This window comes from Electrophorus electricus, chromosome 6, assembly GCF_013358815.1.
Source record: "Electrophorus electricus isolate fEleEle1 chromosome 6, fEleEle1.pri, whole genome shotgun sequence".
NCBI classification, from domain to species: Eukaryota; Metazoa; Chordata; class Actinopteri; order Gymnotiformes; family Gymnotidae; genus Electrophorus; species Electrophorus electricus.
In genome coordinates, this window is record NC_049540.1 from 23,212,382 (window position 1) to 23,239,715 (window position 27,334).

The 27,334-nt window shown below is 38.9% G+C and overlaps 3 protein-coding genes across 4 annotated transcripts; 1 reads left to right on the forward strand and 2 right to left on the reverse strand.

Annotated features, from left to right (window-relative positions):
* Positions 1-26: 26 nt before the first annotated feature.
* On the reverse strand, positions 27-4,096 carry ddias (DNA damage-induced apoptosis suppressor). The gene is made up of 5 exons (XM_035527126.1): positions 3,700-4,096; positions 2,498-2,532; positions 2,371-2,449; positions 2,168-2,270; positions 27-2,086 (listed from the first exon to the last, which is right to left on the reverse strand). Exons 1-5 carry the CDS (start codon positions 3,813-3,815, stop codon positions 293-295), a joined length of 2,127 nt encoding a protein of 708 aa, XP_035383019.1. The 5' UTR covers positions 3,816-4,096; the 3' UTR covers positions 27-292.
* Positions 4,097-4,612: 516 nt separating this feature from the next.
* On the forward strand, positions 4,613-18,198 carry polq (polymerase (DNA directed), theta). Its single transcript, XM_027003977.2, has 32 exons — positions 4,613-5,072; positions 5,299-5,372; positions 5,482-6,181; positions 6,533-6,715; positions 7,235-7,365; positions 7,537-7,693; positions 7,818-7,926; positions 8,163-8,376; positions 8,479-8,620; positions 8,767-8,913; positions 9,169-9,381; positions 9,547-9,689; positions 9,795-9,996; positions 10,082-10,224; positions 10,322-10,515; positions 10,805-10,929; positions 11,078-11,321; positions 11,467-14,258; positions 14,353-14,493; positions 14,589-14,788; positions 14,884-15,124; positions 15,222-15,415; positions 15,504-15,638; positions 15,800-15,974; positions 16,095-16,221; positions 16,321-16,436; positions 16,514-16,698; positions 16,778-16,889; positions 16,974-17,098; positions 17,200-17,341; positions 17,424-17,530; positions 17,767-18,198. The coding sequence occupies exons 1-32, from the start codon at positions 5,069-5,071 to the stop codon at positions 17,878-17,880; spliced, it is 8,031 nt and encodes a 2,676-aa protein (XP_026859778.2). The 5' UTR covers positions 4,613-5,068; the 3' UTR covers positions 17,881-18,198.
* birc2 (baculoviral IAP repeat containing 2) lies at positions 18,078-26,108 on the reverse strand. 2 transcript variants are annotated; one of them, XM_035526918.1, is made up of 9 exons: positions 25,924-26,108; positions 20,227-21,931; positions 20,012-20,111; positions 19,824-19,902; positions 19,681-19,729; positions 19,339-19,581; positions 18,937-19,191; positions 18,645-18,686; positions 18,078-18,502 (listed from the first exon to the last, which is right to left on the reverse strand). In XM_035526918.1, exons 2-9 carry the CDS (start codon positions 21,158-21,160, stop codon positions 18,309-18,311), a joined length of 1,896 nt encoding a protein of 631 aa, XP_035382811.1. In that variant the 5' UTR covers positions 21,161-21,931; positions 25,924-26,108; the 3' UTR covers positions 18,078-18,308. The 2 variants fall into 2 exon arrangements, with proteins under 2 accessions (XP_035382811.1, XP_035382810.1); XM_035526917.1 differs by lacking the exon at positions 25,924-26,108 and adding an exon at positions 25,520-25,604.
* Between the last annotated feature and the right edge of the window lie 1,226 nt (positions 26,109-27,334).

Genomic DNA, 27,334 nt, shown 5'->3' on the forward strand with positions numbered 1-27,334 from the left:
CATGTTTTATGCCCAAGTGTTGGTCTAAAAATTAAAGAAATAGCAGTTAAAATCCTAGACAAACAACCCCAAAACAAAACACTTAACTGATGACGCAATCCTACAAGTTGCATGTCTGCGAGACATATCCCAGGAGTCTTTATTTATATCAATAAAAGAATTAGGTTTCTTTCCGGAAAAATACATACATTTTATTAATATCCCATTACACTCCTAACAAACGAGACACATGCACAGTTGAAATTACAATTAGTAAAATGTACAAAATATTTTCATCTTATTTAACTATTATTTAAAAGGAATATGCAAAAAGATCTCTGGACCACTCGTTAATGTTGCTGTGTAAAACGGAGTCTTCAAGCTCATGTTCTGTGTTCCTTTCCACCTCAGAATCACTTGTTGAAGCTTCATGATTTTTAAAAGAAAAATCAGAACTCTGAGTTTGACTCAATTCTGTTTTTCCTGCCTTAGATCCATGTCTGATATCACTGTGGTTTCTCATAACTCTGACACTAGTTCTTGTCATTAGTTTCTTAGAACATTGCAAGACTGAGTCTTTTTTGCTAGACTCACAGCTCTGAGCATATGAGCACTTATTATATGGATAAGCTCTAGGGGTTGATTGCAGAGAAGGTTCAAAATGGAAGGAGCTCAAAACCTCAGGTCCAGAAACACTGATGTCCAAGATATGGCATTTCTTTATTTCTGGATCACAGTCAGACCTCTCAGTGACATCTGGAGCATTTGTGTCAGTGTCGTTTTGGTAAAACAGGTCTGCTGAGCAATTGTATTCATCTTTGTGTTCACCAAAAGTGATTTGTTTTTCGATGTCTTGACTTTGCATTTCAGGGCACACTGCATGATCTACTTGCATGATGTCCTCAAAACAGTATCCACTTTGGCCATTTGGTAACCAACAAATTGTACTGACTGAGTTCTTTGTTAAGTTATTTACTTTTGAGTTTGTGCCACATGAGAGCACACTATAGTCCTTAGGGACCTGCGATACTTTTAGAGTATGAAGGATACGTTTAGAACTAGAGAGTACTTTTCTCTTTGCGTGCTTTCTTTTTAGTGACTTTTCATTGCCTTTTGCTTTGATTATGTTGGAGATATTGTGCAATGGGGTGAGAGCTGATTGATAAGAGCACAATGCCTGAATGTCTGATGAACAACCCAAAACCATGTGATCTTCAAGCAAAACACAATTAGTCTTTTGGGGCAAGATCCAATCTCTTTCAAGTGTACTACACTTGCTTGCAGATCCAAGTACCTTCATGTTAACTTCCTTTGAAATTTGTGACTCTCTGTTGACAAATCCTCTCAATGTTTCTGACAGAGGAGCATCAAAACCCAAATCAATACTTCCATTTTGAACTGAGTAATTAAAAAGTGACTTTCCAAAAAAAGATGCACTGCACTCTCTACCAGATAACATTTCTGATATCCAGGGAGGTCTTTCAGACTCAAGACCACAGGACATGGTGGTTGTGGGTTTTAAGGTATCACGTACAACTAAACTAGTTTGTGCTGCAAATGAATCAGATTTGTCAGCCATTGACAACATGGTGGATAAGGAATTAACTGAAGCAGAACGGCTGTTTTGTTCCACACTTGATTCACATTGTTTGAAAGTGCAAAATGCTGTATACCATACACCATAATCACTTTTCACCTGATCTACAAGGCAAGACAGCTCATTATGGACTCCATCTATAGAGAGCTGTTGTAAAGAATGCCCACTTGTTTTTTCTGGAGAGAAGGATAAGACCAAGTCTGTTGTTGGTTGCCATAGACATGAAAGTGTTAATCCTGAACAGCTTGTTTCTGAACATAAAGGAGGAGTGTGCTCAAAGCTGCTCACCAGTGAATCTTTCTGCTGCAACTGACAAACAGCTTTGGTGGATACAGAAGGGTGTGGGAAGCAACAAGCCTCCAGGAGCCTTTGCAAGTAAGCAAAAACAGTGATACCCAGAAAATCTCCATTTGGCGAAATTATCTGACAAGCCACAAACTGTGCAGATTCAGTACTGAAACCTTGTGAAGAAGTGTGTTCATGAAATAAGACGCTATCAAGACCAGAAGCCTGTAAAACAGAAATACAAGAAAGTGAGCAAAACAGTTATCCAATGCAGCATATAAAATTCATAAAAAGTTAAAGGCATACCTTAAATCCAAAAACAAAACATTTTCCTATAAAGCAATCTTCCACTGCTTTTGTTAGTAGATGCTGTACGCTTTGAAGGCCTTGTCTTTCTGAACAAACAAATCTATAAAGCCATATCATATAAGTTCTTAGTATCCAGAAAGTAGAATTCATGTAGTAGACGTATATACCTTCTATTTTTAATGACAGAAAGCATACCATACCTCTGCAAATCACCAGCAGTAATACCAAAAAAGGAATTCAGACAACCTCCAAAAACTGTCAAACCAAATATGTTTTTGTCTCGAGACACCTTAAGTGACATACAAAATGTGGACTACAGATACAGGCTATCATATCTCAAGCCACATTTTGGGCATCTGCTCCTGTAAGAGAACATACAAGTTATGTTCCTCTTTATCTAGACTTTTTTCGCCTGGTCGTTGACAATACCAAATAGCAAAGAGCCCTGATTTGATGTAGAAGGTCCAGTCATAAATAATAACGGTAAACCTAAAGAGTCTTGCAAACAGCTCTGGCTGGAGGGCAAGATGAGAGGTAACATTGGCACTCAGGACTCTAAACCTGTTTTCTGTTGGAAAAAACCCCCCCAAAAAACCGAAGTGAAAATCCCATGCTCAAGAAGGCTGTTCATAAAACTGAAAATGGTGAGGATAACCATTGGTTTCACTGAGTGGTCATACAATATATAAGGCACAGTGCTGCTGATATATTTTTGTTGTTCTTTGTCTGTTATTTACATTTTAACTTGGATATTGCATTAAAAACTAATCACAATTAATATTGCTAAAACTAAGTAATGTTGAACTGTAGAAAAGAGACAGGTCCATTTGTTGTTACTAGTGCACTATTCATTGCCACCTGTACTGCCTAAGGGAAGTAGGTAAGAGTCATATATTAAACCTAATTGCAAATGAAAATACATTACATATTACACAATCTGTATTCATGCAAGTATATATTGGTATAGAATTGTATTCAATAAACATGACTTTACAGACATGATTTCAGAAAGGACAGAAGTAGGGTATGGCCACCAAGGGTTAACATTTGTGGTGGCAGGAGAATGTCCAATATAGACACACACACACTTGTGTACGTGTGTGTATTTGTTTGATTTCAGAATAGTTCCTTTGTAATCAATTTTTATTTACGTAAGGACCAGTATGGTGTAATTTACATCCGACATTGGGTAAAACGTGTGAAAAATGAAAGGCTAATGATGAGCACACATTTTTCTAGTATGTTACTGTGCGGCTAGCTACGTTGTACATCTTGCCTTTGTGGGTTGTTCATTTTCGCTGCGCATTGTGACCGTATGCGAAAACATAAGATAGTGTGCTGTTGCACTGCAATAAATTGGCAAATACAACCTTAAAGATTGGCTAAAATATGTCTAAAATTATAACACTCGTAACTCAGGGGATAAAGGGATTTTTTCCTTCTTTCTAAAATGAATTGTTTCTGAGAATTATCTTCCACGTTTATGTAAATAAGCGTAAAGTTACTTTACTTTCAAAATAACCACGTACCTTAAATCACACTCCTCTATTAATCTGGACAGACAAAAGTTACAGCATGGATACAGAAAACGAGTATCCTGGAGAGATATAACGGTGCAGCTGAGGAGAACTCGTTTACTGGTCATTTACGCTCTGGAAAATTCCAATTAATAGAGAAACATCTCGAAATCAAGCTAACTTAGCTAATACAACAAACTGAGCCTATAACGTCAGCGAACCAGCAGGCGATTCGTCTCTTAGCACCGATTTAGCATAACTTATACTCGGTTTTTACATATACCACTAAAACATAGCGATTAATGAAATCTAAACATTAAGAAAATAGATTATGACATAACTTGAAAATGCTATTATTCAAAATAACCCAAAAAATGAGCACAAAAACAAAACGCTTAATGGCACCAATTTCCCCGCGCTTCATTAGGATATTTACTTCGTACACCTTGTGGAGATTAGAGCCGCAAAAGGCTTTATCGCCATCTGTCGAACAAAAATGAAAAGGACAAAAAAGAGAAGCTAACAAAGTATTTTAGTATTACTGAACACATAGCTAAATGGTAATGCTGTCGATTATGAATTTTATTAGGTTCATGGTGATTTGTTACAATGATCAGAATATGTAAATATGTGTGTAGCTTAGTTCATTAGTTTCCGCTTAGTTCAAGTTAACATTGCGCTGAGAGCAGTACGCTCTCTAAATCCCTTCATTCATCGCCAGGAAAAAAAGTTGAGTGAAGTTCATTAAAATGGTTATATACAGAAATATCGTTCCGCCTTATTGGTTGTAATAGCTAACATGCTAGCTAACATCTTGGTCCTGGGGAAGGTGCGCGGGACTCACAACTGGAACCCTTCAAGTAGAACGTATTGTATCGACCCGGACAAATAATAAGAAACACTGCGGGCTTTTTAACATGAGAGTTTGTTTTGTTTTATGTGCGGGTAATGTTTAGCAACTGTTTTCAGTTTTCACAAATTCGTTTTGGGTTTGTGAACAACCGGATGTTTAGTTGGATATGTAATCTTAGGTGTGTAAACTTTTTAAAAACTTGATTTATAGACTTATTTAAACAAAAATCTATTAACTGTTCAGTTAGCTAACCTAGCTAACTGGGTTATAAAGAGGGAAAATCTAGCAAAGGTTTGAGTTGCAGAATGGTTCATATATCTTTATTTGGAACTTTGATCTCTTGCAAAGATCACCCGTTCATAAAATGTGTGCTAGCTAACAAGGTGAAGTTATAAACACAAATCCCTAACCTTGAACGCAGTTGGCTATTTCAGCCACTGAAAAATCACTTTTAGTTACAAGTAGGTGTGATGAATTGTCCAGGAACAAAGATCATCTGTTTTGGACAACCTCCTGATATTAAGAGAAATGGGTAAGAAAAGTAAGACATAAAAATATTCTAATGGAAATTATTAAATGAAAGAAACTTGCAGTGTTCAAAACATTGGAAATGAATAGCATACAATATGATGACACTGACAATAATTCACCTCTTCCAAATGATTCTAATAGGATCACAAAGACTATTTAATGGCACAAAGTCATTGCTGTTTTGTTTTGTTTTTAACTCTGGTCTAATTCTGACATATTGTCTGAAGATGAGAAACCTACACCAAGGCAGTCAAATCGCCTCCATCAGGTACAGCCTTCTGAAGCTGAAGTACAAAAGAAGGTAATCTGTGGCAAAGCTTCTAGTATGGTAAAGTATAAATGTTTAATCAGGAAATCTATTAGAGTTCCATTTTGCTCTCCTGTTCTAAAATAATCCCTTATGTTTTTAGCAAAGACAGAAGAAGCAGTGCTTGCCTGTGGATTCAACCTCAGCACAAGATGAGGAGAATTTACAAGCCCTAAATGTGCCTGAGTCCAAACTGATGAAAGAAACATACGTTACTCATAGATATGCATCTGTGAAACAGATGGTAGCAGAATCATGTTTACCAGAGAAAAGAGGTCAGCTTTGTGATATTACTGAAAATGATCATTGTGAACTGCAATTGCAAAGTGCAGCAAATATCAGGAAATCAAATGCACGGCCAGCATCACCATTACTGGAATGTGGAGGAGCCAAAACGTGCGGAAAAATAACGAAGGACTGGAAGGACCTTGCGCAGAGGTTGCTGTTCAGTGAAACCAAAAGCAGTGGTACAAGACAGCAAACACATGTGTATGAGTCGAGACTTGAGAAACGAGCAGAAAGCTGTTCACCTCAGTGGGCAGCCACTTGCACAAGAAAAACATTAGTCTCAAATGATGGGCCAACGCTCAAGTCCAGAGGAGTTCAGTCAGAAAACAGCCCTGATGGTCCTATGAATAACACAAAGGGTTACATTCTCTTTAGTCCAACATGTATGGCTGCTGCCAAAAAAGGGTGTGATGTGCTGCAGCAGAAACCAACCTATGCAAATATGTCCATCTCTGTGCTCACTCCTCCACCTGGTCTGGAACTGAGCATACTGAGTGGCTCACAGGGGGATGCAGGTAGGGTTCCAAAGTTCATAGAATATTCAAATAAGTATATGAATCTACAGTGCACAGTGAAAGTTAACTCTAGCTGGTCGTTTTTTGGTGAAAAATGCTGTGAAATTAAACCAGGGTTCTGAATACTTGCTTATTGATCTGGGCCTGGTTCTCCCACTGTGATGATCATCCGTGATGGTCAAGGATTATATAATATGGACACTGAATTTTATTTTAATGCACACTCTGATGCTTACAATAGCGTGCTAACTACAATATACTTAATAAACCAGGCACTTATTAGTACAAGTAGTAAAAATACAATGCTAAATATTTCTGTGGCAACAATTCACTTCTGTTTTCCTAAAACAGCACAAAATGTCCACATGGCTGTTCCTGCTGATCAAAGAGACAAGCTTTTGCTTTCTAGCTGGGGTCTTCCAAAGCCAGTGCTAGAGAAGTACCAGAGTCTGGGTGTTAAGCAGATGTTTGAGTGGCAGGCAGAATGCCTCACCTTGGGTAAAGTGCTGGAGGGCAAGAATCTGGTGTACTCAGGTAACTAAACCTGTTCTCCTTTAGGCAGCAATGTTTTTTATTGACAAAGTTTTTTCATTCCATAAGTCATCAAAATGTCTGTACATAAAAATTTAAAAGGGGAAAGAGCAACTGCAGGTTTTAACAGTTATTCATTGTATATGGGGAACACTGGGATAAATTTCAGCATTGCACCTAAGATCTGAAACACTGACCATTTACCCACTGGTTATATTGCCCATAATGTGCTATGACTATTGTGATATCCTTCTACCTAACAAAGCCTTTTGTGCTTAGAAATACAAGTACATGCTATGTATACCCCTTCCCGGTTAATGAGGCAGTGTTGATGATACAGTGTCTCCATTAAAACCCTTGCAATATGTTTGAAGTTTCTCTGCTTACCCATTGCATGACCTTATTCTTAATCCTGAAGTAGGAAATAACATATTTGTAGTATACCAGTTAAAATAAGTAATGTATGCCTGCTATGTTACAGTTTAAATGACAACAGATGGAAAATCATCTTTTTATTTTTAGCTCCAACCAGTGCTGGGAAAACACTGGTTTCTGAGTTATTAATCTTAAAAAGGGTCTTGGAGACTAGACGTAAGGCCATATTCATTCTTCCGTTTGTTTCTGTGGCAAGAGAGAAAATGTTTTATCTACAGGTTGGTTTACATTTTTCATTTTACATTACACACACCTATGCTTTGAGAATATCTTAGTGTGGCTTTGTTCTTAATAATGGTGTTCATTATATCAGATTTTCTCTAGAGATTTTGCAATTCTGGAAGTCTTAGAAAGGAATTATTCTAGTGTGCAGATGTACTTGTGTCCAGAATGTATTTCAAGAGGCAGGGATCCGAGTTGAAGGATACATGGGGAGCACCTCAGCAGCTGGTGGCTTCTCTGCACTGGATGTGGCTGTATGTACAATAGAAAAAGCCAATGGACTCATTAACAGACTTATTGAAGAGGACAAGATAGATTTGCTAGGTAATTGTGTTACACATAAACATTGTAAGTTGCTTATATCTCTAACTGTAAGGTTAACTGTTGCACATGCTCAAAGGAGATCTGATTCTGTGTGTCTTTCTCCCCTTCCCCCACCCCCGCCTAGGGACTGTTGTTGTAGATGAGCTACACATGGTGGGGGACTCTGGTCGTGGATACTTGTTGGAGCTCTTGCTAACCAAGATCCAATACATTGCCAGAAAATCAGCAGAGAAGTATGTCAAAATGATGTTCTGAGACAGATATCCCCATTTTTCTTGCAATACCTGTCCTTTTATATACTTGATTCTGAAGCATCTTGTGTTACTGAATGATTTGGGGTTAAATTAACAGGAGATTGGTCCTGGAGAACCAATGTTGGAGATATCTTCACTAAAGTTATAGTAATGTAAACAGTATTGAATAGTAAACTACTTCTCTTGTCAATACATAATCCACTTCCCCTCTCTAGGTGCACTGATAAGAGTTCTGCTGAAGGTGTACAGATTGTTGGAATGAGTGCCACATTGCCAAACCTGGACCTCCTTGCCCGCTGGCTGAGTGCTGAGCTGTACCATACAGACTACCGTCCAGTGCCACTGATGGAGTGGGTTAAGATTGGCCATAAAATATATGACGGTTCCATGAATCATGTCAGACCATTCACACCCACTCTACCCATCAAGGAAAGAATTTAACACAGCACTGAAAACATACATATTGATAGATGGCAATATAGCTATACCTCTTTAGAAGACAGCAATGGAAATATGTTATTCTTTCTGCAGGGTGATGATGATCATATACTGAGTCTCTGCTTTGAGACTGTGCAGGCTGGTCACTCTGTGCTGCTCTTCTGCCCTTCTAAGAGCTGGTGCGAAAAGCTGGCAGACAGTATTGCCAGGGAGTTTTACAACCTTCATTACCAAGGTTTCTTAACTGACATGTTCATCACTTATTGAATTACATCTTTCCAGCTATTCCAACAATTAAGTGTAGATGCACAGATTTGTGTTAATTGCAGCCAAGTAACCATTTAGATGGTGTTACTGCTGAAAATATTTATCTTTTTGCAGTGAAACAGTCATACTCTGGAGTCCAGCCTGTGTCTCTGAACCAAGAAGGTCTCCAAGATGTGGTGGCTCAACTGAAACGTACTCCTGCAGGCCTTGACCAGGTTCTACACCGTACTGTTCTCTGGGGAGTGGCATTCCATCATGCAGGTATCTGGTGTTTTAAATATAGATTTATTATATAATTACATTATAATTATCACGATTTGAATGTTTTTGTCCTCGTAAGTGCTTCTTGGAAATTCCTTACAAGCTCTTCAATGGGCATATAAAGATTTATGACTCCAGCCTTTATGGGTACTGAATATGTAAATAAATACAATTTCATCATTGGCCCCTGCCTTAAGAACAATGTCTGTGTAAGATCATTTGGCATAGTCATAAGAGTCTACCATCTTGTTTAAGGTTTGACATTTGATGAGCGCGATATCCTGGAAGGTGCTTTTCGTCATGGCTACATCAGGGTCCTGGTTGCCACTTCCACTTTGTCCTCTGGTGTAAACCTACCTGCCCGACGGGTGATTATCAGAACACCAGTATTCAACGGACATCTGTTGGACATACTGACCTACAAACAGATGGTGGGTCGAGCGGGCCGTAAAGGAGTGGACACTGTTGGTATGTGGTGTGTTTTCATTTTTCCTTTAAAAATATCCTTACATTTTATTTCAAGATTTAAAAATGATAGAATCAAAAAACCCTACTCAAAAATCAGTCTTTGTATATTTTAAACTTTTGGCAGTGGTCCATGCTTGACATTGATGCCTGTGCATGTTGTCCTAGGTGAGAGTGTGCTTGTGTGCAAGGAGTCCGAGCGTATGAAAGGGGTCAGTGTGATCCAGGGCTCTCTTAAACCCATCAGCAGCTGCCTCATGAAAAGGGAGGGGGAGGGTGTCACTACTAGCATGCTCAGAGCCATCCTGGAGGTGTGTATCACAGTGTCATGCTCACTCACATAATGATCCTAGTATTGCGCACTACATGTCTTCACATATTAAACTTTGTAAGCCTCTTTTCTCTTACACTACAAGATTATAGTTAGTGGAGTTGCAAGCACACCAGAGGAGGTGAGGACTTATGCATCCTGCACACTGTTGGCAGCTGGTTTGGCATCTGAACAGCCTGATCAAGGTGGTGAGTTGCCTGGAGCTGTTCTTAGTGGTGGTGCCATTGAGGGCTGCATAGACTGGCTGATGGACAATGAGTTCATTCATATGCAGAAGGAAGGCAATGGTGAGGAGATACAAGTTACAGAAAGGTTTTCACTGATTTTGTGTGTCATGTGTGTCAGTGTTTATTGACTGCTGATATCTTGCAGTGGAGAGATACTGCCCCACTCATCTGGGCTCAGCCACTCTGTCATCATCCCTATCCCCACCAGAGGCCCTTGGGATCTTTGCTGACTTACAACGAGCAATGAAAGTATTTGTCCTGGAAAATGATCTCCATATTCTTTACCAGGTATATAAATTGCTTGTTCTGTACGCCATTAAAGTAATTTAACTATACTAATTTCTATAACTTCAAAAGTTAATTTTGTATTTTTAATTTATACCAGATAACACCAGTTTATGTTGACTGGACAACAATAGATTGGTACCAGTTTTTCTGTTTGTGGGAGCAACTACCTTCCGCAATGAAGCGAGTTGCAGAAATAGTGGGCATCCAGGAAGGTTTTCTGGCACGATCTGTCAGTGGAAAATTAATTGCTAAAACTGAAAAGCAGCGCAGACAGATGGCCATTCACAAACGGTAAACTAACATTTGTTTTCTACAAAAAACATTTGAAAGATCCATATCTTTGATACAATGATCTTGAATGATTTTAGCATAGTTACATTTTCAAGATAAAGAATGTTTACTTTCAGATTCTGGACACAGATTTCATCAGTTTAGTACATTTCAAAAATGAATTTAATAAACTATTTTTTATTCTCTATCATGGAGAAAATATGGGAAAACAATTACTGGATAAGATTATATTTTAATTCCAAAGAAAAAGTAAGGTAGTTATTGACTCCTATTATACTGTGTCTTGTAGTTTTTTCTCAACACTTGTGCTTTTTGATCTGGTCTCTGAGGAACCCCTCGGTTTAGTTGCAAAAAAGTATGGTTGCAGCCGAGGACAGTTGCAGTCACTTCAGCAGTCAGCTTCTACCTATGCAGGTTTGTGTGCTTCTTTACTTAAACAAATGTTTAACTTTATAACTGTACAAAGGCAGAATGAAGATATGATGGTATGGAGAACAACAGGCCTTGTATCTACTCTGCCATATAATGTTGTGTTTTACATTAACATAAGATTGAACTGCAGGTATGGTTACAGTCTTCTGTAATCGACTCGGATGGCACAACCTCGAGCTATTGCTGTCTCACTTCCAAAGTCGGCTGAGTTTTGGAGTGCAGCGAGAGCTCTGTGACCTGGTGCGGATCTCTCTTCTGAATGCCCAAAGAGCACGTGCACTGTACAGTGCAGGGTTTGTCACTGTGGCAGAGGTAGCAAGGGCAAATGTCACTGATGTAGAGAAGGCCCTGAGGAAAGCCATTCCTTTCAAAAGGTATCACTTTCAGTTTCTTTGGTCCATTATCTGTAGTTAAATCTGTATTCTTATTTTGCAGTCCTTTTAAAATGTTGTCATATTATTTGAAAGATAAATGATGACTTGTTTCCTTACTCATCTATTGCACACCTTCCAATGACAGTTCTAGACAGGCTGTGGATGAGAGTGAAGAGGAAGCACAGGAGCGCAGGAGCATGCACTGTATCTGGGTCAGTGGGAAGAAGGCTCTGACTGAGAGTGAGGCTGCACAGCAGATTGTGTCAGAGGCCAGGCTCCTCCTCAGGCAGGACCTGGCCCATCTGGGTGTGGAGTGGAATCCCAATATTTCCCTGGCTGAGGTCAGAGCAACTTCTTCTGACGAATTATCATATCAAGAGTCACAGGATTGCAGTTTACAAATTCCAGTGGCTCTACAAACTGAAGATTTATCTGAGAAGAAAAACACTATTTTTGATGGAGAAGAGAGATTGAGTAAGACTGTAGAAAGTCATCAGATATTAGTAAAGGATCAAAACTCTGTCTCTGACCACACTCAATGTCCTACAAAGACAAGGCATTCCCCTGCAAGTCTGAAAGACTCTCTGTTTGCAGTTATGACCGATCCGATTAGGGAATCTGCTACAAGTCAAGCAGTTATGACATCTATCTGCACTGCAAACAATGAGCAGTATTCTTGTGCATTACATAAAGTTCTCAAATCTATAAATGTTAAAGATATAGCAGGTCACAAGGGCTGCAAAACAACTGAGTCGGCATCAGCCTTCACAGCAAAATCTTCTCAGAGGCGCTGTAGACATGATTCTGATGTACAAAGAGTGTCTCCTTTACATAGTGAATGTAATTTTATACGTCCACGGTCTAAACGTAGAAGGGTGGATGATGAAATGATTGAAAATATTGGTTCTGTACGCACAGTCATTGAAACAGAAGAAGCATGTTCAACAGCTGCAGTGGCTCTCAAAACTGCGTCACCTGCTTTTGATGGAATTTCACTGAAAAATAATCAGAGCGAGGTAAACATAAAAAAAATCCCAGAATTACCTAAAGACTATGAGACAAAAATGGCATCATATGTTCCGTTTAATGTTGAACACACGTCAATGTTAGCGAGTCATGGGTGTTTTCCCACAGGTGATGGGGAAAAGTGCTCTGAATTAAAAAATGTTAATCATGGTTCAGATGATCTCAACAAGATGATACTTAAAGAAGTTGAAACTAAAAAGGGGAACTACAGAGACGAGGGCTGTTACAGGAAGCTTACTCAGGGAAATATATCAAAACAACATGAAAATCAAAATATGCCAGTGGGATTTTTGTTGAGCTCAAAAGCAAATTCTGAAGTTACAACTAATATAATACAGAATCAGCAGGAAAATTGCAACTCTCCTGACTTGTACACAGGTGAATTGGAAGCATTTGGTGATAGTTTTCAGCTTGATACACAAACTGAAAGAATATTGCTACAAGATGACAAACTGCTTCATCATAATGACAATCTAAATGTTATTCAGACAATTAAGAAGACTGACTTAGTTGGCACAGAAAATCTGAACAAGTCCAACCAAAACTCTCCACCTGAAAATAAAAATCAAATCTTACAGAAGATGCCTGAAGATGAAAATGGTAAGAAAGACTATAATGAGGGCACATCTGTCTTTTCCAAAGATGATCCAAACAAACAATACAATAATCTGCCAGTAAATGCAGCTATACCCAAGTATAACATTTCACTGACAGATAGCCAAATGGAGAATATTCTTAATTTGACTAATAATGTGCCTGAAAGAGAATCTTGGGAAATGGAATTAAAACAGCATGAACCTCAGTCTGAAAAGGACAAATTTACCAGTGTGACAACAGAAATGGATGAAAATGTGGACAATAGCCCCAACAGGAGCAGCAGTTTTCTCTTTGATAGTCTGTATGACAGTTCCATTTTGGAGGCCATGGAAGAGGAAGCAGAAAGAGCTGAAGAGGTAGAGCAAGAACAAGCTCTGGATGCTTGTACTACTCCACATGTCCTGTCCACTAAAAAAACTGGGGAGATTAGAGATGACATTCAATTGGAGGATCATGAAGCTGTTCAGTGGGGTGAGTCTTCCTTCAACCTGTCGGAATGGGGAGATTCGTTACTCATTGGGGAGCACCATCTGGAGAAACTAAACAGGGGTTTCAAGGCGTGTGGCAGACCAAAATTAAGTGATGAAGAAAAGCCCTCTTACACAGATGATGCTGTGTCAGAGTTACAAAAGTCCCAAAGTAATGCAACTCATGTAGAAACTGCTGATTGTTCATTTAATATCAGTGAAATGCAAGATATGTTTGATAAGTGGACGGAACACTTTTCAGCATTCCATGAGCCTCATGAACAATTAGGTGCAAACGTCCCAGATAAGGTGCCTTCGGTTGAAGTGAAGAAAGTTAACATGGCAATAACTAACACAAACAGTGAGTTGGAGCATGCAAATCAAAGTGGACTGAGATCAGAGAATTTCCATGTCATCAAGCCAAATTCAGTAAGCGGTCACCTTATTCCTCCAATACCTGTATGTGAACCTGACACACCCAGATTCAAAATGACAACTTCAGATATACAGACACCTCCAAATCCCAGAAGTGGCCTAAAGTGTACACTGAATTTGCATGCAAGTTCTGTTACAAAGAATGATCAGGATCCTTGTTTGGAGCTCAAGGCCTCATCAATCACTGATGATGACTGTTTACCGCAACTTTCTCATGATACCTCTCCCCTGGGTTCCAACTCTAGTAGTCCGGAGTCCTTCTCCATAATTGATGTAGCGAGTGATAAAAAGCTTTTTGAAACATTTCTAAATGAGTGGAAGACCAAGAACAGATTTTCTCTTGCAGTTGCTTGTGAGAAGATAGGTGATACAGGGCAACCTGAACCTACTTTAGGGAGCAAATTCAAAAAAGGTAATCTGTAATAAAATTCAACCTGTTGATGAATATTTACACTGATATTTCTCATTCATCCTTTAAGCTAATATTTTCTGTCCTGTGTTTAAAGCAACTACTCCTATGAGAATCAAAAGAAAAGATGGGTTTGTCATAAAAGGCCATGAGAATCTGATTGTAACTGGTATCTCTGTATGCTGGGGAAGAAAAGATGCTTATTATGTATCACTGCAAAATGAGCTAACGGACACAGGTAATGAATGTAAACTTTCAGTTTAAAAGTATAGCTTTTCCTGTGTTAATAACACAAAACATATTAAATCCCTCTAAAAATGCTTCATCAAACAGCCATAAGTGCAAGCTTAGCCCCACCTCCCCTTGATGATAGTCTGACAGTGGGGGACAGATTGAAGGAAATTCAGAACTGTTTGGCAAGATCATCTTCTGGCAACAATGGAGTGATAGTTGCTTATGACTTTATTCAGCTGTACAAGACTCTACTTTTGGCATGTGAACTTCCAGTAACGGGTACATTTGAGGATCCTAAGGTAAGATAATTAACAAATCTAATTATCTGTCCCTGTCAAACAATATTTTGCGTGTCAATTTTTTTTTTTTTACCTCAAAAATCTATTAATTTTAGGTTGCCTGTTGGCTTCTGGATCCTGGCTCCAAGGAGCGCACCCTTCACAACATGGTGACAAGCTTTATTCCTCAGGATCTCTTCTTGTTGGATGGGATTAGCTCTGGTCAGGGTGTGAAAAGTCTGGCAATATGTGGAGATTCCAGTCAGTCTGGACGCTACAGAGCAGCCATTGAATCTGTTCTCGTCTTTAGGGTCATGAGGCAGCTTAATGTTCTCCTGGAACAAGATCATTTCTTAGGTGCTGGGAATTTTGCCTTATCAAAATTAAATTGTTGGTGGTGGTCTTTGAAATTTCTCATTGTGTGATGTGGGCTTTGTGGTCTTCTTTTATTCAGATGTATTCCAGAGAGTGGAAATGCCCTCTCAGTATTGCTTAGCTCTGCTAGAGCTGAACGGTTTTGGATTTAGTGTGGCTGAATGTGAAGCTCAGAAACATGTGATGCAAGCCAAGCTCAGCGACCTGGAATCCCAGGCCTACCAGCTAGCTGGTCACAGCTTCTCACTGACCAGCCCAGAGGATGTTGCTGAGGTATGTCTCTGTCTGGAAAAGCCCTAAAAACAGCCTTTGTTTTCTGAATGGCAGCATTTTAATGGTTCATTTTCTTTATGATTTTCAGGTACTTTTTATTGAGCTAAAGCTCCCTCCCAATGGTGATTTAAATTATCTAAAGTATAAAAAGACTTTGGGCTACACTAGAAGGGCTGGAGCAGGTGTCCACATAAAACTTTCTAAGCAATTTAGCACTACCAAGGTAAATTCTATATATATTGTGACCTCTTCTAATTATTTTAAGGCAAATTTAATTTCAAAACTTAAAGGCATGCCAGATAATTCTAGTAATTATAAAACATTTACCTTTCACAAAATTTACATCATTGGTAAACAGTAAACTTGTATCCCAATTTTCACCAGGACATACTGGAAAAACTCGCACCACTGCATGAGTTACCAGGAATCATCTTAGAATGGAGGAGGATTACAAATGCTCTGACCAAGGTGGTATTTCCTCTGCAAAGAGAGAAGACCTGGCACCCTAATTTAGAGATGGACAGAATACATCCAGTGTCTCAGTCTCACACAGCTACAGGTACAAAATACTTTACCCAAAATACTTTAAATAGGTTCTCTGAATGTAAAAGAAATCTTACCCATGTCTCCCCATTTTTACAAACTGACCATCTAATATTTTTCTGTATGTCTTGTTTAGGAAGGGTGAGCTTTACTGAACCCAATATTCAGAATGTGCCAAAAGACTTTGAAATCCAAATGCCAACCATAATTGGAGAAAGCCAACATTCACTGAATAACACAACCAGTATCTCAAACAAGACAAGGTGAGGCTCAATATTCATGACACAATTTGTATTCCATCATTTGTAAAATAATGTCATGTCATGTCTTTTTTTTTCCCGTTTTTACCCATTTTTTAAAAGGACCAACATATACAGGTCACATAAGGTAGCATCACAAGTAAACGATTCGGACACATTTCCAGAGAAGGGAATGCCTTTTTTCATCAGCATGAGACATGCTTTTGTTCCTTTTTCAGGTAAGGGATTATTTCTTTGAGTACTGCAAATAATGTGCCAAACTACATTGATCTAGTCAGTACACTTATTTTACTAGGGGCAATAATTCTGGCTGCGGACTACTCCCAGCTCGAGCTACGTGTCTTGGCTCACTTGTCTTGTGATAGACGGCTTCTTCAAGTGCTCAACAGTGGTGAAGATGTTTTCAAAAGCATCGCTGCAGAGTGGAAGATGGTGGACCCTGACTCGGTAGATGATCACACGAGACAACAGGCAAAACAGGTAAGATGCAGCTGTGTAATGGCGCGATACTTGGACTCATTAGCATTATCAAAACTGAGTTGTCATCTTATTCCTACAGATTTGTTATGGAATAATATATGGCATGGGAGCAAAGTCACTAGGAGAACAAATGAGTATTGATGAAAATGATGCAGCCTGCTATATCGAAACATTTAAATCCAGATACAAAGGTAAGTTACACTCTCAGACTTTAAACCTAATTTTATAATTTAGATAAATAGGTGTTTATCATTAGTTTTTCTTATTTCTGAAAGGCATACAGGCATTTCTTCAAGAAACAGTGAAGAACTGCAGCAAAAATGGTTTTGTGAAGACTTTACTGGGTAGGAAAAGGTTTCTCCCTGGGATCAAGGACTCAAATATGTACATAAAGTCTCACGTAAGGCTCTTTTATTAGTCAGAATACAGAATATGTAGAATTGGTAGCCTTACAGGCATATTAAATGCCTTTTCCTAAGCAGAGCTCTCCAACTGTTTTAGGCAGAGCGTCAGGCTGTGAATACAACAGTCCAGGGGTCTGCTGCAGACATTGTTAAATTAGCCACTGTCAATATTCAGCGCAGATTGGAAGACGTTCTTCCAAACGTGCCACCGTCACATCAGCATCATTTAAACAGCAGAGGTAAGCCAGCCTGTTCTCCAAGGCTAAGGCTAAGGTGTTCTTTTCAGTATGTCAGTAGTTCTTTGGTTTGTTCTCATGGCAGACAACAGCTCATATAGGCCTCATGCCATGCCTTCCCGGGGAGCCTTCTTCGTTCTTCAGTTACACGATGAACTTATTTATGAGGTTGCAGAGAAGAACGTCATCCAGGTATGGCAGACTTGGGTTTTACAAAAGTGCTGTCATTTACTCAGAATACATCCTAACCTGTACACAAGGTTAGAGTCCAATATACCAATGAACTAGAATACTGTAGACATACAGGGATGGATGCTGATGCCTAGAATTACAAAATACATAAGCTCTATCTTAGACAATGATAAGTGAAATAAATGTATTTTATATAGAAGAAAATTCAGTGTTGTATAATTGTTACTGTTTGACAGGTTGCACAAATTGTGAAGCGGGAAATGGAATCTGCAGTGAAATTGTATGTGAAACTCAAGGCAAAAGTTAAAGTGGGTCCAAGCTGGGGAAATCTACAAGACTTGGATATATAAAAGCTAATGTATTTGGCCAAATTTTTAAAGTGTAAAATCTGTAAATTATTGTAATACAGTAAATTAGTATTAGCAGCCATTTTTAGCTCAAATTGAATGTTTCCATGAACTTTTCAAAGTGATTATGAATCTCAGGTGTATTTCTGTATTATAAAAGTAAACAAATGTTGTAAATCAATTTTTACTGGAAGCTAGAACAATTTCATGGACTTTAATAATCATAAACTGTTACATGTATTGGGCTTTACTAAGGCATTTCACTACTTGAAAATGCACCCAATTTGACACTACATTAAAGTTACGACTCTACAGGCAACAGTCAATATCAAACTCTTTAATATTCACACTGAATTTAACTTTTCTAGTTACTGAGGAAAAACCTAAAGAGGGCAATTAAATACGCCACGCAAACAGTATGGTATTTATCATTATGACAAAAAGGTGCGGACAGTGCCTTTCACCAAACCTCTACATATTGGACACTTGCGTAGTGAAGGAGCACATTCTTTGCAAACCACCAAGTGTCCACATGGAATGAAGACAATGTTGACCTCTTTATCCATGCATACTTTGCAAGTGCGTTCCTCCTGAAGCCTCCTCAACTGTTCCTCCATGGGCAGGTCTATAAAACAAGAATGAAAAATGTATTCAACCATAACAGAATTAATGCTCTTTCAGGGCAGGATCTGTATCTGATTCCCTTCATGTGAAGGCTACAAACTGAAGAAAAACAAAAAAACAAAACCTCATGTGCTTAAGTATACCTGAAAGATCTTGACTCGGCGATGCAGCTTCATTTGCCTGGGCTGAAATTGCATTAAAAAGAACATAAATGGATTGTCAGGATTATGTATTGATGCAAGTTTGTTGTGGAATTCTCCCTGCATACTTTTTCAATGTATTCTTTGAGCATCACTTTGATTCTTTTAAGGGGATCACCCATGTTCCTACCAGTTAGGTGCAACACCCATATTGACTAGAGGTTTTACAGAGACAAGGACCAACATGGAACACTGAAAAATTACATTTTGTGTCAACACTAGAAACAGTAAATACCCATCAACTCTCTTAAGAGGTACACGTCATTCTTTTTGATCCAGTTGCGGAAGACCTCTGCTGCTGCATTCCCTTTTGATAAGACCAAATCGATAAGTTGGCCAGTTTGCTGTTTGACTGAAGTGCAGTTACGTATGGTGTCATATTCCTTCTGTGAAATGACATTCTCTTCCAGGAGATGGTCCATTAGGCTCTGAACACTTTTCAAACGTTGCGTCAACGCAGCATGATGCTTTTTGAGAAAAGTAAATCCATCTAGAAACAAATAGAAAAGTCATTAGCTGTGTGGACTCCACAAAACCTCAGACACTACTCCCTACTTTCTTTTACAGAGAGAGATACATACAATAAGCTGTCCACAGGATTTGCACCAATGAACTAATATATGACCTTCAAACATACCTGAAGCCATTTCCTCTGCAAAAAGTTCTCGCTCCTCCTCCCTTTTCTCATCCTCTGCACTTAGAAGATCACACACTAGTTCCTGCACGGTCTTGTAGTTTTCTCCACTGGTGAGAATTTTACTCTGAACAGTCTGCTTCACTAAACTGCGTTCAAAACCCATCTCTAAGGCCGACTTCACTACAGGTGTGTTCATCATTACAGCATCTTCAGAATGCTCTTCTCCTGGACCCAAATGTACAACTACACAATGTAAATAAAAAATGATTAGGATATGCAATAGAATTATTAGATTTCTGGTATACAAAAAGTATACAATAATGCTACTTTACTTTTACTCACCAGGTGGATCAACAAATTCTCTTGAGGAGTTATCTCCATTATTCAACAGCTGTGGAAAACATTAAGATTGACCTCTTGCTGTTTCCAAACAGAAAAGCTAAATCATTTTTTTAATATCATCTCAAACTTTATTCTTCACACACCTGTTCAAACAATCTTGGAAATCTTGCTTGTATCTGATGGACAAACTCTTGTCCCTTCTCTTGCAAAAGATACTCACACCTATAGCAGAACATTTTGTACCAATGTCAAAACATGAGGGGGAGGAAAAGCCACATTTAACTTGAAATAGAAACTGACACTGGGCAACTAAACTTTTTTTTTTTTTTACCTCGGGAACCATTTGGCATGTTCTACCCATGGATCATCACCAGATTCCCAGCATCTGAGTCCTCCATCACAGCAAAAGCACTTTACATCATCATTGCGACCTACCAGTAAACATACAAAAGTTTGATTATAGATTAATATACTCCCATAATTAAGATAATATAAAACACCTAAAAATAGCTTGTAATACTCCATCGGCTGTATAAATATTCTCACCAACATAATAAAAGCCAGCTTTGGCTAGTTGGTCTGGTCGGACAGGTATTCTTGCAGGCCAGTTGACAAATGTAAGCAGCCTCTCTTCACACTGTTGCATTGCAGGGTTGGACACATTAGCCAGTCCACCACCGATGGCAATAGAAACATTATCTGCTCTGTCACCTCTAACAAAGCGGCAGTTTGGGTAGTGCCTCTGGTGTTCAGTTACTGCCCTATCTCCAGGCTCCCAGTTGCTGAGCTGCCCTCCACAGCTGAAGCAAGCCACTCTGTCCCCCTGGCCAAGATAATAGAAACCAGCCTTTGCAAGCTCAGCAGGGGTGACTGTAGTGAGGGCCCAATTCTGAAAGGTGTCTAAACGATCCTGCTCCCGACGCATGCTGGGATTATGGCAGGCAGGAGGTCGCTGATGGGACAGATCCTCTACCCCACGAGAGGAGAGGGGGCTGGAGGGGGCAAGGTTGCTGAAGCCCATGTTGAAGTAACCAACCTGCTCGTCAGTCTGACCTGGAGTTGAAGCAATGGCAGCTGCTGTTCCTGCCACAGCTGAAGCAGGAGCGTTTATTTGCAGGACAGCAACATTGCGCAAGGGAGAGAAGGCTGAATGGGAGGACGACAGTAGGTTGGCTGTAGAAGGTAGGCTCTGAATAAAGCTGCAGGTAGGAGACAGCTGCTTGTGTCTCTCTGCTGGGCATTCCCCCGACTGCCAATTCTCAGCAGTCACGTTGCAGCGGAAACACTGAACCCGATCACCGATGCCAGTGTAATAAAACCCTGCACGTGCAAGACTTCTTTCTGTCACAGACACAGTGGCGGGGAACTTCGCAAAGGTAGAAATGCGAAAAAGTTCACTTGTGTTATCATACTGTAGGTCTGCTGGGGCACTATTACGGCACAGACCTCTTAGGAAAGAACTATTCTGGAGGATTTCCATTGTAAGAAAGAAAAGAGGGATGTCCTTCAGGGAGAAAGGCCTTGGAAGTGCACATCTGGGGCCTAAAACTTGTGTGAGTATGCTAAACTCAGGATGACTAGGAAAAAAAAAAAGAAATGACCAAAGCTTATGCAACCACAGACACTTGTGACCCAAAGTCACACAAGATCAGTCTAGTCACCACATGGTAACCACTAGAACTGCTTTCTAACTCTCTTGCCTGATAAACAACCCATTTTGATTTAACACAGTTATTTTTATGATGCATGTTAAACACAAAACATAAGCAGGTGAACGCTAACAAATAATCCAAAGATTCAAATGCCATTACCTGATGGAAAAAGTATAATCTGCCCACATGCCTTCTAAAACATAACTGATGCAGACAAAATGGAACTCTCAGAAAAAAGTGAACACCTCTACCAGAATGTGAATAAACATAAATTAAACAAAACCTTGATGACCCATGTTCTCTATATGCATTCAGCCTGGATCACTGACAAATATGATAAAACCATACATGAAAAATCTAGTCTTTAAACAAGCCATGATGTGTTAAAGGCAATACTTAATCCAAGTTAAACACAACTAAATGGTAATCAACTCCCTAGATGTGCTAAGCCCTTCTCCCTGCTGGACATCCCTCTGGTTGGTGTTTAGTGTTCCATAACAAAAGATTTAATATTATTATAAAATGAAAATATGCTCTTAAACAGAAAGATTTGGTTGGGTTTGGTAGGACGTATTCCTTTGCTTCAGTGTTGAAGAGACCTGGGGATAATACAAGAAAGGAGAAAATGTGTCATTTTTTGAATGACAGAACTGATTAATGACTTGCTACACAGGAAGCTTTATGTTCAGACTGCAGGAAAATCAGATGTGTCAAATCAGATATTTGGAGGTGACTGTCCACACTTGGACAGTGTGGACACACTTGAAGATACCTTCTGTACTGGTGAAACCAGTTGATTGTACCATCTACCTAAAGGTGTGCTCATAAAATGATAAAGAGCAAGTTGAAGGGAGGCTATTAATAGCATTAAGAAATCATGTTTACCAGATAAACAAATTGTGGTGCCTCCAGTTTGGTTTGCTGCTTTGTATTAAATGGCCACTGACAGTATATGAGGTGGCAATTACCGAAGTAGAGAGGCTGGAAAGGATTATGAACAAGATTATAAGTGGCTAGGGGTACCATATTGTTTAAAGTATTGTGGCATGGTATGCAAGAGTGTTGGAGTATTGCGGTGCTGGACTTTCCACTGACAGGTTTAGTTGAGGAATTTAAAATGTGCCGAGGTAAGATGCTAGATTATTTTTGTTGGGGTCTACGTATGTGGTGATAAAATCCACTGCACCAGTCACAAATGCAAGGAGAAAGTGGAATCCACAGGTGGTGATGCAGATAGCCAAAAATGCATTAGTACATAGGGATGTGGTTTGCCAAGTGCAAAGCAGAAGAGCAGGCCTTGAATCAGGTGAATCTAGTGACATGGCCTTATTAAATTCTTTCCATGAAAGGTGAATGATTACTAGTTTTATATATGAACAGGAAGAGGAAGCCTCACAAACAAAGCCAATGGCTTAGTTGGGAAAATCTAGAGAAGCAAGGAATCACCTGGCAAGAGTTGTGATCAATGGATGAAAATCACAAACTTTCTGCTTGGAGCAACTTACGATGTCCTTCCAACCATGCAAAACCTTGGACAGTGGGTCGGTGAAGATCCTATTTGTAAATTATGGGCAAGGGTTGGCATGATGAAGCATATTTTATTGGCATGTAAGGTTAGTTTGTTGCAGGGACAATATACATGAAGAATCATGTGCTTAGTTCATTAGCATGTTTATTCAATAGGTGTTTAGAGGTTAAGGCTTTGTCTAGGAGTTATACAAATAAAGTGGCTAGATTTGTGAAGGAGGGGCAGTGTATTGGAAAGTGAGTATAGGTGATATTAGTATGCATTGAAGTGGGAAACTGGAAATTGTTATCTGATGTAGGTTAAAAAACTACAGATCCCACATTGTATTCCTTTAATTACACTGAAGCGGAATGTGGCGGTTTACTCTGTTTATTCTATAAATTAAGGGTAGCTATGAAGGAGTTCTGTTTCAGGTACATGGAGAACTCTGAAATTGAGTGGACTGTTGTCATGTCTCTGTGTTATATGGTAAATCCAGATGGAACCAGTGGCACTGAGTACACATTAATGGTGCCAGTGGGGCTGGGTACAGCCTTATTTGCTAGGAGGTCAATATGAATTTTACAGGTTTTGAAGTGACTGACAACGAGGGGGCAGCACAGTGGGTAAATATAGACATTAACATTGTGTTGATGTAGTGCATAAAGCCCATACAGACTGGTGGCACTGAGCACAAATTAACGGCATCAGTGGGGCTAAGTACAGCCTTGGACACCTGAGAGGCCAGTGTGGGTATAAAGAGGTGTATATGGGTGGTTTAAAAGTAAGCCTGGAGGGGACGGAGATGCCACACATTTACTGTTGAGCCTTCCGGAAGTGTCATTGGAAAACAGACGAAAGGAGGCGACTACCTAAAGACCCCAGTGAAGACCTTGTGATGTTATGGTTTTTACTGAAATGAGTGGACTGGGCCCTAGGTGAAGCTCTAATGGTTTAGAAGAGGATATTTGACCTCTTATCCTGTGTAAAATTACAATTACAAGGAATCAGACTGCATGTGTGTGTCCAGACGTCAAGCTAACGGCATATTGGTGTGGTAACTGTGTCAGTAAGTATATGGCTACACTAGTGATGCAGACTTTAAACACAGATGTAGGAGAGTTATTTCTGCATCATTCTATGGGATGACTGCACTTTTCCATAGCGCTTACAAATTCTCCGGCATGAATCTTGGTGCTGCTCTTGAAATCTTAGTTGAGTGGCCAGAGCATGCACAGACTTCTCTAAAAATTACATTTTCTTTTGTCTTATTACCCGCTTGTTTTTAAATCATCTGTTCCACTTTACATATTTTACTGCAGTGTTACTTTATACTGTTTGTGTACATTTTCTACTTTGTAAAATCCTTTATTGTAATTTTCTTATTGTCAAGACAGTTGGATAAACTGTTTTAACTTGTATAGCACTTCCATCGGCACTGACTGAGAACACACAAAGCTCTATTGGTATGGGCTTGCCTGTTCTTTGTTTCAAAATACCATGGAGTCTATTCCAGCAGGGTGAATTCACAGTGAACACACACGCATGCACACATCCAAAGGTCAGAATAACAAACCATTAAAAAACAAATTGGCAATTTGTAATGTAAAAGAAAGAGGTCACATTTACAAACTGGTAGCTTTTAATTAGATATGACCTAAATATATATGGCTTGTGTGTATTTTGGAGTGTGCATATCTACCCATAAAATCACCAACTGCGTTCAAAGAAGAGAGCAACATTGGACTATTAAATGCTACACAAGTACATTACACCCATTTCATGTCAATATGCATAGCAACGCTAACAATGGCGACATACAAATATACAGGGTTCAGTTATTGTAATAAGTATAATACATTTAGTTCTTACAACGTATGTTAGAAGTTTAGATCATTAACTATACATCAAAACCTACTTGCGTCATCATCTATGGTTCCCTTTACAAACTAAGGAAACTACAGTTCTATTTTATATTTTATGGACATCCCTCTACCAACATATTTTAACATTTTAAGCAAAAGGCATGTAAATTACTTGGGCAACCACCGTAGGACCACCCGGGCATCTTTTTGAGTTTCTAAATGGTAATTCCATAATAATTAAAAATATTACACATCCTTCCCGTCACCCGTACTTGTTCTCCAAGTTGCAGCTAAATAAAGAACGTAAAATACACTAACGAATGAAACGGTCACACCTCATCCTCGCACCCGATTAATGAGGCATTAATGCTTATCAGCATAATCACACGTTACCATCGTTTACCGTAATTGCACTTAAGTAGAACAAGTGATAAGATAGCTAGGTCAGCTACAATCACTAGCGACACAATCAGCCATTATTGGAGGCACTACACCCATGATTAACTAACATTTGTCGTGATCTGAAGCTAGTTAGATTGCTAGCTAAACTGTTTGCTTGTTGTTTTCTTAACTTTATAGCTCTAAATAATAAAAACCAAGCGCAATTTTCATAAAAGTATTATATGAATGCTCAGCTGGGTGGCTAACTAGCTAGCTGGCTATTTAGTTAGGCCTAACGTTACACTATAGCCTCCATTTTAGCGTTTTATTTTAACTCGCGGGTTAGTTCAAGTTACGTAACTGTAAAGTCTATTACAACAAAAGCAAAGTATAACTGTTCGAAACTACTTAATAAGCAGGACCGTCCGACTCACCCCAACATGCCGAAAAGCGAGCTATACTAGACGAAAAAGCTATCAAGCACTGAAAGATAGCTGATGGACAAGTAGTTGGTTAAAATGGCTCGCGAAAGTATGTCACTGCTGACGTAGGCGGTGGAGGGTAATAAGAAATGTATACTCAAAATATGCGAACCGGTTTATTTAAACATATCATTATATACCTATGCATATAACGTGTTCATACTGCAGATATGTTCGTATGGGGTGCCGAAGGTAAAAGCTTATTAAAGTTGACATTTTTAAAATTCAGCTCAATTTCCGAACCTTATAAAGAAAAAAAGTGTTAATGTAGATTTTAAAAAATAAAGGATAAAATACAAATGCACATAAATTTTAGGCTAACAGTGTTGGTTATAAGAATAGACATCGTGACTTACCTAGCTATAATGAGTCGATAACAGCCCGGAAGCAAACTTAAATAATGCACGATGTTTTATACTGGCTTTCTGTTCAATAACTGGCGGAATCCAACCCTAAGCTTTAATAACGTTACCACTGTGTGCCATTAACGATAAATTACACAAGTCAAATAACTTGAAGAGTTTGGGACTTTCCACAGACGTGACGTTAGACAGGAAACAGACCACGTAAGCAAGTAAAAAAAAAAAAAAAAAAACTAAATCTGTAGCTAGCTTCTAGGAACACACCAAGCACTGAAGAATTAATTTACATTTAAATAACTAATTTACATAGAACTAATTACATTTACACTGGTCTGGCGTGACGACTGACATGAATGAACGCGTGTGGGCGTTCAAATGAAATTTAAAAGTTTCGAATTTCATAACATAAATTCACAAGTGAGCTTGGACATGTTCCAGAAATTGGGTTTTTAACGAAAAACTCCCGACTTCTTGACTCGGAGCTGAAGCAAACGTAGCATTTTCGGTGAGCCAAAGCCAGTTCCGCTAAACTCTGAGTCAGTTACTAGTTACAGCAACATATTCCGTGAAGCCAACACCGAGGATCTCATTATTTTCATCTGAAACCTGCAGACTGAACGACTTTTCGGACATAATGTGCCTTTTTCTAGAAGAGCCAGTTGATACAATCACAAATGCTCCGCAAAATCTTCTGTCAGGAGAGGGATCAGACCCACTGTATAGTTTTGTAGCGCAAGTCACACATATCACCCACAAGACTCATCGAAGAGGAATTCCGCAGATATCATTCCAAGCAATAATTTATTTAGTGTGAAGCTTTGCTACTAGAACCAGTAATCGGTTCCTTTGGTATATTTTAGGGTTGCCAGGTTTGACTGGCTGAATAGTTGGCGCTCGTATTCCTATCACATCCCCTTAAGTAAATAAAGGAGATTGAGTAGCAAGTCTTTTCACAATTTTAAAGGCCTTTCCTCCTTACTCAAAATGTTATATTAGCAGGAAGTATATCACTATCTTCATACTTCTTCAGTTCAACATTTATTGGGCACTGCAGAATGCATAAGTAACCTCTATTTTTATTTATTTATTTTTGTATACTGCCCTTAACTAAAGTTTAGGAATTACACTAATTGACTATAGAAAATCCTAAGATACCTTATATTGCATATTCATGAACTGTGAAATTAATTGACCTTCCCACATGCCACATAATTCTACTTAATTAACAGAGATGGAATGTGCAAACATGTTCAGTTTTTGGATGTGAGCAGTAGAAAGGTTACTCTTTCCATGTTATTCCAGAAAATAAGACCAAATCAATTTCATTTGAAAATTAGGGTTCAATGTAGCTCCAGATTTGCAAACCAAGTAAATCTTAAAGCAGCAGTTTTTTGACACTTATTGG

What these genes read in the sequence shown, in the direction of transcription:
- ddias (XM_035527126.1), bottom strand. Translation starts at nt 3,815, where the DNA reads ATGACCAGTAAACGAGTTCTCCTCAGCTGCACCGTTATATCTCTCCAG. An exon ending in ATAGAGGAGTGTGATTTAAG is followed by an intron (nt 2,533 to 3,699) that starts GTACGTGGTTAT and finishes GTTCTCTTACAG; the next exon opens with GAGCAGATGCCCAAAATGTG. An exon ending in ATGTGGCTTGAGATATGATA is followed by an intron (nt 2,450 to 2,497) that starts GCCTGTATCTGT and finishes AGGTGTCTCGAG; the next exon opens with ACAAAAACATATTTGGTTTG.
- polq (XM_027003977.2), top strand. An exon ending in GTACATTTGAGGATCCTAAG is followed by an intron (nt 14,789 to 14,883) that starts GTAAGATAATTA and finishes TATTAATTTTAG; the next exon opens with GTTGCCTGTTGGCTTCTGGA. An exon ending in TGCTTTTGTTCCTTTTTCAG is followed by an intron (nt 16,437 to 16,513) that starts GTAAGGGATTAT and finishes TTATTTTACTAG; the next exon opens with GGGCAATAATTCTGGCTGCG.
- birc2 (XM_035526918.1), bottom strand. Translation starts at nt 21,160, where the DNA reads ATGGAAATCCTCCAGAATAGTTCTTTCCTAAGAGGTCTGTGCCGTAAT. An exon ending in AGCTGGCTTTTATTATGTTG is followed by an intron (nt 20,112 to 20,226) that starts GTGAGAATATTT and finishes GTTTACTGGTAG; the next exon opens with GTCGCAATGATGATGTAAAG. An exon ending in CCTCTTAAGAGAGTTGATGG is followed by an intron (nt 18,687 to 18,936) that starts GTATTTACTGTT and finishes ATGCAATTTCAG; the next exon opens with CCCAGGCAAATGAAGCTGCA.